This window comes from Stylophora pistillata, chromosome 10 (genome assembly GCF_964205215.1).
Source record: "Stylophora pistillata chromosome 10, jaStyPist1.2, whole genome shotgun sequence".
In the NCBI taxonomy this organism is placed as follows: Eukaryota; Metazoa; Cnidaria; class Anthozoa; order Scleractinia; family Pocilloporidae; genus Stylophora; species Stylophora pistillata.
The window spans coordinates 24,919,001-24,934,000 of record NC_142528.1 but is presented as its reverse complement, the minus strand read 5'-3'; the positions used below and the strand labels follow the sequence as shown (position 1 = coordinate 24,934,000).

The following is a 15,000-nucleotide window of genomic DNA, read 5'->3' as shown; positions in this document are numbered from 1 at the left end:
TAGCATATTCTTCCATCTGTGACCTTTTTTCAGGCTATTATTACTCAGAGCCAGTTTTGGAAGTCTTAGTGGAAGGAGGGGGGGTGGGTAATCCTACCTAGGTATCAGGATATGCAAGGCAAGGTCAAAGTGATGCAGCTTAAGGTTTCCCCAAGGGTAGTACTCCTCCCACTCCTGTACAACGTATGTTTGCCATCATCAAGGTAATGGCATTTTATCTTAAGTTTTTAAGTTACCTCTTTCTTAGAAGGGTCTCAGAGTTAAAATATCAGAGACACTTTGCAATCATCTAGATCTCTTTGAGGTATCTGCCCATTTGAGGTGGAACTTACTGGTGAATTGAGCTCTTTTGAAACGTGTTTTTCGTTGCTTTTTAGAAGTTCAGTTGGACAAGGGAGCACGGTAGAATTTATTTTCCCTTGATTTCGGGCGTCTTTCCCGTATTTCGGTAAAGCGTTCATGTTAGGTCCATATCATATCCCAATAACTAATACACATTAATACTAAGTATTATAACATTCATGTATATTGCACGATATGTCCTATGTAACCTTGTTCTATCAGTTACCTTTGTTGTACCTCATTAACCCCCATATACCCTAATTTACCCATGTTCTACTACGTTTACCCCCATATACCCTTGATTAACCATATTCTACCTCGTTAACCCTCATCTACCCTAGGTAACCCATGTTCTACCACGTTCACCAGCATCTACCCTAGGTAACCCATGTTCTACCCCGTTTACCCTCATCTACCCTAGGTAACCTATGTTCTACCACGTTCACCGTCATCTACCCTAGGTAACCCATGTTCTACCCCGTTTACCCCCATCTACCCTAGGTTAGCCCTGTTCTACCACGTTTACCCCCACCTACCCTAGGTAACCCATGTTCTACCACGTTTACCCCCATCTAACCGAGGTAACCCATGTTCTACCATGTTTACCCGCATCTACGCTTGGTTAGCCATGTTCTACCACGTTCACCCTCATCTACCCTAGTTAACCCATGTTCTATCACGTTTACCCACATCTACCCTAGTGGTGCGGAATTTTTGTTCCTCTTGCTGGTTGAACTGAGGACTGTATCTACGTTCACACTGACTACGTTTTATTTTAACACTGAGTTTATTATTCTACCTCTCAAGGGTTCTACTATCGATCTGATTACAGTGTACGTGTACTTCGGTTTTTCTGCTGTCTTACACAATACAGTACTATAATCTATCACATGCGCAGCTTACAGTAATATAACTATCTTACGATATATCAAGCCTAATTCAAATGATCCCTTCCTTATTTGGTTCAATTAGCGCGTGCAAAGTACATCAGCTGATAAACTGTGCACTAAGTTCAATTTACTGAGAATTGATGCAAGCTATCACGTAATCATTTAACTAATTCCTTTTACAATTAATATTTGACTTATTATTAATGAGCAACTAACTTATTCCCCGACACCTAGGTAACCCATGTTCTACCTTATTTACCCCCATCTACCCTAGGTTAGCCATATTCTACCACGTTCACTCTCATCTACCCTAGGTAACCCATGTTCTACCTCGTTTACCCTTATCTACTCTTGGTTAGTCATGTTCTACCACGTTTACCCCCATCTGCCCTTGTTAGTCCATGTTCTACTACGGTTATCCTCTTATATCCTGGGTAACCCATGTTCACCCGGTTTTCCTTAGTTTCAACCCGTGTTACACCTCGTAGGAATGATGGCTTATTACTTATCGAAGCAAAAAAAAACATGGATTAAGAGGGGTATTGAAGAACAAGTTGACGGCCTATAAAGGTCACTTGGAATCTAGAATTAGAAAAGGCTGAGGGGATCAGAGTTCCTATCGTCGACAGGAACTCTGCAAACACGTGGAACATGGATAAAGTTTTAGTCGTTTTTGTTTACAAGTGTAATAAAAGTTATAAATCTAACTGATGTTGAGCTATCTGCGGAAAACATTTCCTTATTATACACTTTTGTAACTAGGTCAAAATCATCATGAAAAAAGCCCTTTAATCTTTCATCTGGATAAGCTGCACAGATAGTTGCCAAGTTGGCGCACAAAAAAAAAAAATTCAGTGTGTACGCTCGTCTCAATTCGGACTAACATAATAAGTACACTGCTCGATTCTTTTTCCGCTACGATGCCTATATCGTCTGCGTTCGGCTCAGTTACAATCTTAAGAATGACCCCCTTACACCACTTAACCTTGTTTAACTTTTGAAAATTGGGAAAAGAAGCGTTAAGTAGCGCTTCCAAAGTAGATTGAAAATCACTTTACATTTTCCTTTATTTTCCTCTGAATGGAAGAGAAGATAAAAGCCATGAGCAACCTTTCTAACCATGTAACCACGCCCATCTCCTCCTTGCCACCTGTCTGCTGATCGTTTCCATCCCCGTTCTTCTCCTTATATCCTCGTTGGTTATACGCATTGGCCGGTAGATCTTTAGAATCCGGCGAAGGCTCTTGTGAACGTATCCAACTTTTTCTCGTCCGTTTGAGTCATTCTCCAGGTTTCGCAGCCATACAACAGTACCGAGATGACGTTAGACTTAAAGATTTTGATCTTGTTCTTGCTGGTAAACTGATTATTCTTCCAAATCTTTCCCAGTTTGTTGTATGCGGCCCTTGCTTTACCTAACCTTGCTTTGATGTCATCTTCTGTGCCGCCAGAGTTGCTGACATGAGCACCCAGGTACACAAAACTTTCTACCCCGTAAGTAACCAAACTATATTAAGAATAGAAGCTGATCCAACAGCTTTAACACTCATTTATGACAAAATTTCATTTCTGTATCTTGCAGATTCTGAAAGATCAGTAAAAGATAATTCTAAAGGCTGTTCTTGTGGTAAAAATATGACAAGAGGAAGCAAATCATCGTGCCTTTCTGCCACACGCAAGGTTTGCCCTTGTGTGCAGAAAGGGATATCGTGTACCAGAAGGTGCAGGTGCAAAAACTGTGGCAATTTGAACCAGGATTTAAGAAACGAAGGGGAAGATTCAGCTGGTACAATGCCATATAGACACCTGAGCTGTAGACGTGGAGAAAATATGGCAAAGAAGAGGGAAGATGCCAAAACATTCGCAGCCTGTAGGGATGGAGAAATCAAGTCCAAGTGCCCTTGCCTGAGACATGGACAGGGATGCTCCTCTTTGGGCTCCTGTGTCGGTCGCAAAAATGTGTACGGTGCCAGTTCTCGCCCTACCTCAAAGCCGTCTGGGGTGAAGAGAAAAAGGTCACCCGGAATCCATAAAAGGCTGAAAGGATCAGAGTTCCTGTCGTCGACAGGGACTCCGCAAACACGCGGACCATGGACAAATTATGAGTCAGTTTTATTAGCAAGTGTAATAAAAGTTATAAATATAACAGATGTTGAACCATCTCCGAAGACATTTCGTCACTATACAATTTTGTAATTAGATCAAAATCATCAGGGCAAAAGCCCGTTAATCTGTTATCAAAAACAGCTGCGCAGATAACTGCCAAGTTGGCGCACATGTAAAAAAAAAAAGAGATGTAGTGTGCGCTCGTCTCAATGCAAAGCAACATGATTAGTGCACTACTCGAATTTACCGTTTTTATTAATGTTGCAAGAGTAACTAGTTCTCGTTAGAAAAATTAAACCTCGATGCTTTTGTTTACAGATTATGGTAGTTAAGTTTCCTTTATTTTCCATCTCACGATGAAAGCGATGAGCAACCCCCTATCTATAGTAATGATTTTATTAAAAACGCATTTGAACATGTTTAAACTTTGTTGTGAGCAGTGTTTGTAACTAGATATATTAACTAACGTATGGACAAGCATGATTGAGAATTATCTTAAAGGTCTTCACTCCCTTCCGCCTTGTAATGAAGATGTGTAAAGGGGGTATAGATCCTGGTTAAAACAAGGGTTAATTAGGAAAAGGAATGTGTCTCTCTCGTGAACAGCCGTTGGTGGGAAGGAGCGTCGAGTGACGATCCTAAAAACGGCTGCAACAAAGATTAGGGTAGATGAGGGTGAACGTGGTAGAAAATGGCTAACCAAGGATAGATAAGGGTAAACGTGGTAGAACACGAGTTACCTAGGGTAAATGAGGGTGAACGTGGTACAACATGGCTAAACAAGGGTAGATGAAGGTAAACGTGGTAGAATATGGGTTACCTAGGGTAGATGAGGGTTAACGTGGTAGAACATGATCATTCAAGGGTTGATGGGAGAAAACGTGGCACAACAAGGGTTACCTAGGGTAGAAGAGGGTAAACGTGGTAGAACATGGGTTACCTAGGGTAGATGAGGGTGTACGTGGTAGAACATGGCTAAGAAAGTAAACGTGGTAGAACATGGGTTATCTAGGGTAGATGAGGGTTAACGTGGAACAACATGGCTAACCAAGGGTAGATAGGGGTAAACGGGGTAGAACATGGGTTACCTAGGGTAGATGGAAGTAAACGTGGAAGAACATGTGTTACTTAGGGTAGATGAGGGTCAACATGGTAAAACATGGCTAAGTGAAGGGTAGATGGGGGTAAACGTGGTAGAACATGGGTTACCTAGAGTAGATGAGGGCGAACGTGTTAGAACATGGTTAACCAAGGGTAGATAGGAGTGAACGTGGTAGAACATGGGTTAGCTAGTGTAGATGGGGGTAAACGTGGTAAAACATGGGTTAACTGGGGTAGATGAGGGTGAACGTGGTAGAACATGGGTTACCTAGGGTAGATGAGGGTGAACGTGGTAGAATATGGTTTACCTAGGGTAGATGAGGGTGAACGTGGTAGAACATGGGTTACATAGGGTAGATGAGGGTGAATGTGGTAGAACATGGGTTACCTAGGGTAGATGAGGGTTAACGTGGTAGAACATATCCAACCAAGGGTAGATGAGGGTGAACGTGGTAGAACATGGGTTACCTAGGGTAGATGCGGGCAGACGTGGTAGAACATGGGTTACCTAGGGTGGATGGAGGTAAACATGGTAGAACATGGGTTACCTAGGGTAGATGAGGGTGAACGTCATAGAACATATCTAACCAAGGGTAGATGGGGGTAAACGGGGGTAGAACATGGCTAACCAAGGGTAGATGGGGGTAAACGGGGTAGAACATGGGTTACCTAGGGAAGATGGGGGTAAACGTGGTAGAACATGGGTTACCTTGGGTAGATCAGGATGAACGTGGTAGAACATGGCTAACCAAGGGTAGATGGGGGTAAACGGGGTAGAACATGGGTTAGCTAGGGTAGATGAGGGTGAACGTGGTAGAACATTGCTAACCAAGGGTAGATGGGGGTAAACGTGGTAGAACATGGGTTACCTAGGGTAGATGAGGGTTAACATGGTAGAACATATCTAACCAAGGGTAGATGGTGGTAAACGGGGTAGAACATAGGTTACCTAGCGTAGATGAGGGTAAGCGTGTTAGAACATGGGTTACCAAGGGTAAATGAGGGTGAACCTGGATGAAGATGGGTTAACTAGGGTAGATGAGGGTTAACGCGGTAGAACAAGGTTAATCAAGGGTATATGGTGGTAGACGTAGTAGAACATGGGTAAATTAGGGTATATGGGGGTTAGTGAGGTAGAATAAAGGTAACTGATAGAACAAGGTTACATAGGACATATCGTGCAACATACATGAAGATTATAATATTTAGTAATAATATGTATTAGTTATTGAGACATGATATGGACCTAACATGAACGCTTTACCCGTATTTTGAGTCGCCATGTTGCTTTTCCGCTTTTATCCGCTGACCTCTATGTTGAGCCGCGAAGCGGCGATTTTCTGAGGTTAGTACGAAGGAGCCCCGAAGGGGCGAGGCGAGCCGCGAAGCGGCGAGAGTATTGTAAAAGACCTCGGGGAATGAAAGCTCATCGATGAACCAATCAAAGTCGATGTTAGGAGATATGGCTTGTGTTGATGCTTGAAGTCGTTTCCTTAGAAACGAATGGCCACAATAAGAGAGAGGTTACATTTTCGCACCTTATCTATGATGTTTTTTTGTGAAGAAATGTTTAGTTTAATTCAGAAAAACGTAGAAAAATTAGTGTTGAATGGTTTTAGTGTCTTTGTATCAGGCGGCGCTTGGAGTGGAAAGTCTTTTTTCCTTCGTTCTACGATCGATAAGCCTCGGGCAGCTGGATGGAGTGTATTTGTTGTTGCTCCAACACGATCGCTGGCGTGAACGTCGGTGGGATTAACATTCATTCTTTCGCGGGTATTGGTGCAGGAACGAAAGGAACCCACGAATTAATATCTATAATACAAGCAAACGAAGAGGCGAGAAAACGATGGGAACAATGTTCCATCCTTGTTATAGACGAGATTTCTTCAAAAGAGACAATAAATTTTATAAAATATCAACGGTGCTTACGCTTTGTTATGTAAATCGTGCTTGTTCATTCGTGCATTTGTGGTTTATAACCTGATAACTTTACTGTGCGAAGTTGTGATGTTCACGGTGTTCATAGCACTTTGCTACGAGCATCAAACTGTCATATAACGCTATATATCGATGAGCTTTCAATCATAGTTCCGACCTGTCAATCAGCAATGCGGAATCAACCAATCAGAAGGAAGCGTGCGGCATGCTGCCATCTTGTTCCACAACTTTTTTGAAAACATGGAGGCGCGAACGGCGGAGTGTCCAGCCCTTCAGACAATTTGGCGAAAATTCCAGACCAGATTTCGGTTTCCTTTCTTCCAGATCATTCTGATCTTTCACAGAAGGTTTTGGAAAAGGGTTTGAACTATTTTATTCAAGGATTTGTTCATGATATTAAGATTTGCCACGCTCCAAACACTGGAGCTAGTGCACCTTCTGGTACAAGAGTTGATGCGAAATGCTGGCGATCAATGAAAAAACACGAAGATCCGCACAAACTGCATCTAGAAATCAACGACAACAAGATATCAGAAGCCGTGTGTACTTGCAAAGTTGGGTAGGTTAAGGTTTTTTCGTTTTTTTAATTTTGATTTTGATAATAAAGCACAACATTATTTTCAAACAACAAACATATGAAATACATATATATGAACTGCGGTTATGAAGCGTATATGTGCACGATCCTTCGCAGTAAAGCACTATTTTATGAATATAATTTAGCTCCATATTACACATAATTTAGCTCCATATTAATTCGACATAAACCCGACATAAACCCGTAGCTCAATTGGTAGAGCGCTGCACTAGTATCGCAGAGGTCAGTGGTTCGAATCCCGTACAGGCCTGAATTTTTTTCAGGTCTGATTTTCACTATTGCTTAAATAGTGCTTTACTGCGAAGGATCGTGCACATATACGCTTCATAACCGCAGTTCATATATATGTATTTCATATGTTTGTTGTTTGAAAATAATGTTGTGCTTTATTATCAAAATTAAAATTAAAAAAACGAAAAAACCTTAACCTAACCAACTTTGCAAGTACACACGGCTTCTGATATCTTGTTGTCGTTGATTTCTAGATGCAGTTTGTGCGGATCTTCGTGTTTTTTCATTGATCGCCAGCATTTCGCATCAACTCTTGTACCAGAAGGTGCACTAGCTCCAGTGTTTGGAGCGTGGCAAATCTTAATATCATGAACAAATCCTTGAATAAAATAGTTCAAACCCTTTTCCAAAACCTTCTGTGAAAGATCAGAATGATCTGGAAGAAAGGAAACCGAAATCTGGTCTGGAATTTTCGCCAAATTGTCTGAAGGGCTGGACACTCCGCCGTTCGCGCCTCCATGTTTTCAAAAAAGTTGTGGGACAAGATGGCAGCATGCCGCACGCTTCCTTCTGATTGGTTGATTCCGCATTGCTGATTGACAGGTCGGAACTATGAATTCCCCGAGGTCTTCGTACTAACCTCGGAAAGTCACCCGTTTGCGGCTCAATATAGCGGTCAGCGGATAAAAGCGGAAAAGCAACATGGCGACTCGAAATACGGGAAAGACGCCCGAAATCAAGGGAAAATAAATTCTCCCGTGCTCCCTTGAGTTGAAGGGAGAAGCATCCAAGTGGTAAGTTTAAAGACTCTAGATGGACCATACTAGGTTCAGGCCTCTGATAGAGCCATAACGTTTTTCTACATAAACGTAATTTTTGTTTTTATTATATGGTTTTTCTCATTTTTTTCTTCAGGTGTCCTTTTTTTTTTTTGATTTGAAAGATTCTAAGTTAACAGCTGAGGAGCGATAAACTAGTTACAGTGGAAATCATGTCACATTTTGAGAGACAAATCTACCAGAAGGTCTGCAATGCAACTTAAACAAGCAACACTAACAGACTGGTTTCATTACAGGACAATGCACCCTGAATCGAATGTAGAGCGAAGCGCTGTAAGATGCTTTCACGTGACATCATCAAAAGTAAATGATAAGGAAGTATCAAGTCTTTTGAGACTTCAGTTTAGTTAGTTATAAGAACAGCTGAAGACTTGTCTTCTCAGAGGGACACAAACATGGCGTCTCTATACATTTGTTATCCCCACCGACGCAGCCCCTAACAGTTTCTTTAAAAACTATCAGCCTTTATTCGTCTTTATACAAAGGCCTATAAATTTAAATTAAGCATTTTTTCTTACATCTTCCTCACGAAACATCGCACAGATCTGAATCTTTGTGAGACTGGCTATTCATCTTCTTTGATCTCTCTGATTCTTGATTTTATTTGTTCAATGGTTTTGAAGGTGGTTTGAAAGTCAAAACGCGGCTCTCTACATGTTGCACGCGCCTCGTTATCCGCGTGCCTGCTACGCGCGCGACGGGGATCTGCTAATAGAAGTTATTAATTTCTTGCTTTTATTTTTGGCCGGGATGGAAATGACTTTTTCTTATTTTATAACTGGAAAGGCCACCTTAAAATAAACTCCTACGTAAAACTTTCTTTTTAAAAATTAATCTTTGATTTCATTTTCTTCATATTTCCCTTTTCACGAATAGTACAAGCTCTTTACAATTAGGCGTGAAGTATTGTTAAGAGGCCAACACCCCTTTACCTTACTTTCGTTTACCGTTTGAATTTTGCAGCACACATTTTTTTTCATATTAGAACCGTCCCCTAAATCAGTTTTCCATCAAGCCTGCGAGACTCATTTTATTAGGTTAATCAAGTTATTTTTGTTTCTAATCTGTAGGAGTTACCAATGTTGAGTAATGAAGGGTTTTCAGTCGAAAACTCATTTACTTCTCCAAATTGTCACAAATAATGATAATAATATTAAAGGAGAGTAAGGACCGTATGATAAAGAACATATTACTCAGTTGTGCAACCAAATTTCCGCCCCAAAAATAAAAGGTCACAACGTTCGATCTGCTTGGTTGGCCAAAATACATAGCTATCATATTAAATCAGGCTGATGTTTCTCGGAACTGATCACAAACAATACACGGGTGTGTTTCATTTCGCTCTGATTTCGTAATCTGCCTTCGCGATGGAGTCTCTCTTGAAGAATCTCGAAAAACATGTCACTTGTTCCATTTGTCTGGATACTTACACTAAACCAAAGACCATAGCTTGTCTTCATACCTTCTGCTTGAAGTGTTTGGAGGAACACGCTTTGAAAACTCAAAGACAAGGACAATTTCGATGCCCCGATTGTCAGGCACAAGTCAACATCCCAGAAGGAAATTGTTTCGATAATTTGCCGACTGGTTTTCTGCAAAATAGTTTGTTGAGTCTTCTTGCTGTACGACAAAATGGCGATGGAAGTCAGATCTGTTGTGGTATATGTAAGAAAAATAGCGCCGAGATAAGCTACTGCTTCGCTTGCGAGAAATTACTGTGCCACGACTGTGTTAATGCACACGAATTGTTTCGAGAGGGTGCCTTTCAAGGACATAAAGTAACGGCAGCGAAACAGTTTCAACCCGCAGACTACGAAGCCTTGCTAAAGCGTCAGTCTTTTTGCCCTCAGCGTTACCACGAGAGAGAGGAAACCACGTTTTTTTGCCTTGAATGTCAAAACTGTGTTTGTCAAGTTTGCATAAACACTGATCACAAGAATCACAATGTTGATCCGCTTGACAAAGCAGCGGATGCCGAGAAAGCCAACATTTTAGCGGCAGTCGAATCTATAGATGAAAAGATGAAAGTTTGCAGCGATGCGATTAAAACTTTTCAACGGGTTGCTACTGAGCTGGAACGAAATATCACCGCTGCAAAACATGAGGTTTCACAAACAGCCGAAGAAATGATCTCGAAGATTCGAGAATACGAGAGGGAAGCTATAAAAGTCCTCGAGAATACACGCGTGTCGAGAATGGAGAAAGTAAACTCTATGAATGCGCGAGTAGAGTCCTTGATGAAACAGCTTGAGCAAGCAGTTGAGTTTGCCAATAACCTTGTTCAGGGAAGCTCAAGCTCAGATATTATGAAAAGTAAAAAGACTTTGGAAAATCGATTTGAAGATCTCAGCAAGACCACAGTGCCAGCACTTCAGGTTGGTTCATTTGTCAAGTTTATTTCAACTTTTTCGATTGAGAATTTAAGCCCAGGGTTCGTGACAACCAGTGAAATAGACACACGCCTTTGGACAATAGAAGGACTAACTGAAAATCTCCAAGCTGGTTTGAAAGCAGAGTTTCTGATCTGTCCAAAATCAAAGAGTGAAGAGGAGCTTACAAATAGAGGTCAGAGTAAATCTGACGTCAAGGTGCTCATAGAGCCCGCTGAAGATGTAGCAAGTTTAACAAATAATGAGACCGGAGATGAAAATTTTCAATTGAAGTTTGTTCCCAAAGTCCCTGGCACATACAACATCAAAGTCGAGATAAATGGCGACAAACTTGTTACCAGTCCTCTCAGGGTCTACGTGCAGGAACGACGGATTGATGTTGTGGGAGAGTTGGTACTAAAGGGAGAAATTCCTAAAAAACTAAATTGGATTACTGTCAACAGCAAAGGAACAATCGCTGTAAGTGACATTAAAAAACACTGTATTCTAATATTTGATAAGGATGGAAATTTTGTGCGAAAATGTGGCTGCCATGGAGAAAGGCCTGGGCAGCTGAAAAGACCAGCGGGAATCACATTTTTGAATGATGACGAGCTTCTGGTGGCTGATGACGGTAATCACCGCATTCAGCAATTCAATGTACAGACAGGAAACTTTGTGAAGAGCTTTGGAAAGGAAGGGACTGGAGACGGCGAATTTCAGGAACCCGAAGGTATTTGCGTGAGTGATAAAGGACATATTGTCGTAGCGGATTACGGTAACAACAGAATCCAGGTCTTGAATAAAGATGGTAGATTCGTGTTCAAAGTTAGAGAGGACGGCCCTGGAGAACTTAACGTACCTTGTGGATGCATTTATCACAAAAACAAGTTCATTGTATCTAACCCTAAAAACCATTGTTTGAAAGTGTTTGACATTTCAGGGAAGTTCTTGTACAAGATTGGAGAAGAAGGTAAAGCAGATGGACAGTTTTCATCTCCATGGGGTTTGTGTATTGAGAAATATGGCGACCATCACAGTCTTTTGGTGTGTGACTTTAACAGTGGACGCATTCAGCAGTTTACAATGGAAGGTCGCTTTGTTGGCAAAACTGTTACTGCGCTAACAAATCCGAAAGCAATAGCTACAACACCTGATGGTCGTATTTTGGTGTGTGACTATTTGGGCGAAAAAATTTATTTTTTGAAATAGACGCTGAAAAAATGTTTGATTAAAATGGAATAGTAATGAAGGAATCACAAAATAATAACTGTCATCATTACACTCAGCAAATAATGTGTACAATGAATATGATTTACTCAGGGATACTACAGGCGCGTCCATTAACCATCCAAATATTACTAACATGAACTTCATCATGTCTAGACGGACAGAGCTGAATAAGGTCTGTGCACGCACTAGGCTTTGCCGCAGAAAACGGATTTTGAGTCGTTTACATGGTTGATCTTCCGTTCTGTTGCTTCAAGGCGTTGTTTTTCTCGCCGTCTCTTTTTTCTTTTTTTTTTACAAAACAAACTCCAAAAACCCCCTAAAAAATTTTCGAAAGTTTATTTTCTCCTTAAAAACATGGGAATAGGAAAATGCCTTTGACGACAACAAAATGCCACGGTTTTAAATGCCAACCCTTATTATTTTCCGCTAATTCGCTAAATTTTAAACTTCACATGCTTGATTCCGTGTTGTCGACAGCATACCCTCTGACGTAACATTTCGTTATTCAGCCCTGTCGTCTCGACGTGTATGGATCAGTGAGTCCATCGATCCTCTCCACCACGTGCATTGTTGGATATCGTGCTTTCTCGTTCCCACTTTCATTGTCAATTTTTTTTTAACCTAAAGGGAAATTCTAGTTTTAGCTTGTCGCATGACAGTTTTCGATTTTTCAGGATAGGATTAAAAATACAAATTGTTTCCTTCAAGATATTCATATAACTATAGCAATGCTTGCAATAGTTTATTTCATTCAGTATCGTTGAATTGTTAACAATAATTCTATGAGCGCGATGTTGCAAACGAGGCCCGTATGGCCGAGTTGGCTATAATCATCTGATATCCAAGAAGCGCGAGTGGAGTAATTGTTTTATTCAAAACGATCGAAAACATAGATAAAGCTTCCCAAATTTAACGGAATGTTACAATGTTCAATAACAATTTTGGCTTAACTGGTCTTCAAGCGCGCATGGTATAATGACTCATAACCCAGATGGGGAAGCCAATGAAAACTCTTTAACTGCATTATCCAATGATCCACTTTTTTACCATAAGAAATAAGAAATAAGGAGGAGTAGTTTGTTTAATTTTGTTAGACCACTTTATTTGATTGTAACTCAGCCAGATTTTTCTGGTTTTTGACTAAACTTGAGTTCACATGTAAGCAAAATATTCATAGGAAACGAGACATTGCAACAATCATTATTGATTTATTGCATACATGCCATCTTGTGACTAAAAAATGGATAGTGAGTTTATGATACTTATGTATTTCTTAATTGATCATAAGAGATTTTGTATTAATAATCAACTGTTTCCGTAGCGAGACAAGTTGTTTAGCTGTGAATTTGATTTAATAAAAACTGGATGGAGAAATGAATTTGTTGTTTAGTTTTCGGTCTTTGCACACAGTAATAGAACTACAATTGATTTAGTGCAGCCAGCCACCAAATTGAAAAACTCGTGAGAATTGGAAGAATCTGAAAAAAAAACGACAGGCCGCAGAAAAACGGTCCAAGAAAACTACATGGTAAACAGACTTAACGTCTGCCCCAGGAACAAATGATGATTAAGTCATTCATCTGCTCGAAGCCCAGGAATCTGAAGTAAATGTTTTTTTCTTAGGTCTTTTAAGTCATCATTGTCATTATTTCTAATGTAACTGAAAACAGTTGCAAGTAGAACTAATTTATTTAGGAACAGACTTTCCTTAAATGGAAGCCATCTGGTCATGATTTTTGGTTGTTAGCGATTTCGTGAAATCTTGCGATGGACGTGTGGCAGTTGAGAAGCCTAAAATAGCAAAATAATTTCTTAACTGGGTGACAGAGGGTGACAGTAAACAAGGCAATTGTTCCTGTTGCTCTTTCTTCAAGACACACACGATCGTCTACCGATACAGCTTTTACCAAATACTCTGTACCTAAATGCAAGACTTCAACCTTTAAACGGTCATTTATTGTACGAACGACAAGAATCGGGAACATATTGTCAGACGAGCTTAACCTTTGTATGAACAATGTAAATGACTTCAAACGTGCTTTGATGTGTTCTTATTCGACTGCACATCAAGAGATCTATGACACTGACAATTCCAGGACTTATAAAACTATCTGTACAAAATGTGATTCATGTCTTGAACAAAGATGGTAAATTCATGTTCAAATTTGGAGACAATGACCCTGGAAAGCTAAATAGACCTAGTGGATGCATTTATCACAAAAATAAGTTCATTGTACGTATCTGACAAAGTAAACAGTTGTTTGAATGTGTTTGACAGTTCAGGGAAGTTCTTGTACAAGATTGGAGAAGAAAGCAAAGCTGATGGATAATTTTTTAGTTCATGGGGTTTGTGCGTTGAGAAATATGGTGACCATCTGAGTCTTTTGTGGTCGCATTCAACAGTTTACAATGGATGTTCGTTTTGCTGGAAAAACTGTCACTGAGCTACAAAGAGCAAACTCAATTGTTACAATGACAGATGGTTCCATTTTGGTATGTGATAAGAAGCAATTTAAAATATATATCCTGAAATAAACTGTCAGAACTTTCTTGGAATGGAGCAAAAATGCAGTAATGTTAACCAATTTAACACTCACAGTGAGCTTATCTCAGTCATCATTGTACACGTGTTTTTCAACATTTAATCACGGCAATTAATCTCATCTTACTTTTCTCAGAGGTTAATGATTTCCGTAACCAAGTATTTTGGCAACAGAGACTATTTGTACAACACTTTCAGACAACTCCCCTGACAGGGGACTTGTGATGTGCACGTGATCAAAATCATCTTTCCCTAGCCGTTCCAAAACAGCGGTGAAATGTCTGCGCATGTGGCGTGCCTTCAGGTTGTCAGAACCGAAGGGTCTCATAAAAGTTACAAACAACCACAAAAGCAAGTAAGTCACGGTGTTTTAGAAGTGTATAACTTTGGTGGTAAAGCTCAAAATAGAATGGTAAATAAACAAGATACCTGTACTTAACTGAAGCTTTGTGTTCAAATAGTCTCGAATTTTCATTTTCATTACTTTTGTTTCTTTTTTATAGATTGCTATTTTTTGTCGCCTATTTTGTGAGACGATTGTTGTTTCTTATGTTTTCTTCAGAAATTTTTCGCGGGAAATTAGCACACAGGCGTTAAAAGTTGATCCCCTCGCGCGTTCCTTATGTCTGAATGCTAGGTTCCCTGGTTCAGACGCTAGTTGAGAACTCTTTTCATGACTTGTTTCTTAGGTCTGTGGAATATATTTTGAGCCTGATGGTACATTCATCGAATTAATGATTTGAGATTATTTCTGTCAATGAAATAAGGAGCTCTCAAGTGAAGTCTTGTTAGTTAATTCGGCTGTATAAGA

The 15,000-nt window shown here is 40.2% G+C and overlaps 2 protein-coding genes across 6 annotated transcripts in view; both read left to right on the top strand.

Moving 5' to 3' along the window:
- Window positions 1-3,763, top strand: part of LOC111321447 (uncharacterized) — a 21,336-nt gene extending 17,573 nt beyond the window's left edge. For 3 of the 5 annotated variants that reach the window (XM_088735677.1, XM_022924332.2, XM_022924330.2), the window contains exon 3: window positions 2,815-3,763. In XM_088735677.1, the coding sequence (XP_088591803.1) occupies window positions 2,815-3,428 (614 nt within the window). In that variant the 3' untranslated portion in view covers window positions 3,429-3,763. Of the gene's footprint in view, window positions 1-2,621; window positions 2,706-2,814 lie in introns of all 5 variants that reach the window. The other 2 variants (XR_015992387.1, XR_002693981.2) reach the window with 1 other exon arrangement.
- Window positions 3,764-7,975: 4,212 nt separating this feature from the next.
- On the top strand, window positions 7,976-13,025 carry LOC111320239 (E3 ubiquitin-protein ligase TRIM45). The gene has a single exon (XM_022922922.2). It carries the CDS (start codon window positions 9,413-9,415, stop codon window positions 11,624-11,626), a length of 2,214 nt encoding a protein of 737 aa, XP_022778657.2. The 5' UTR covers window positions 7,976-9,412; the 3' UTR covers window positions 11,627-13,025.
- The last annotated feature ends 1,975 nt before the right edge of the window (window positions 13,026-15,000 follow it).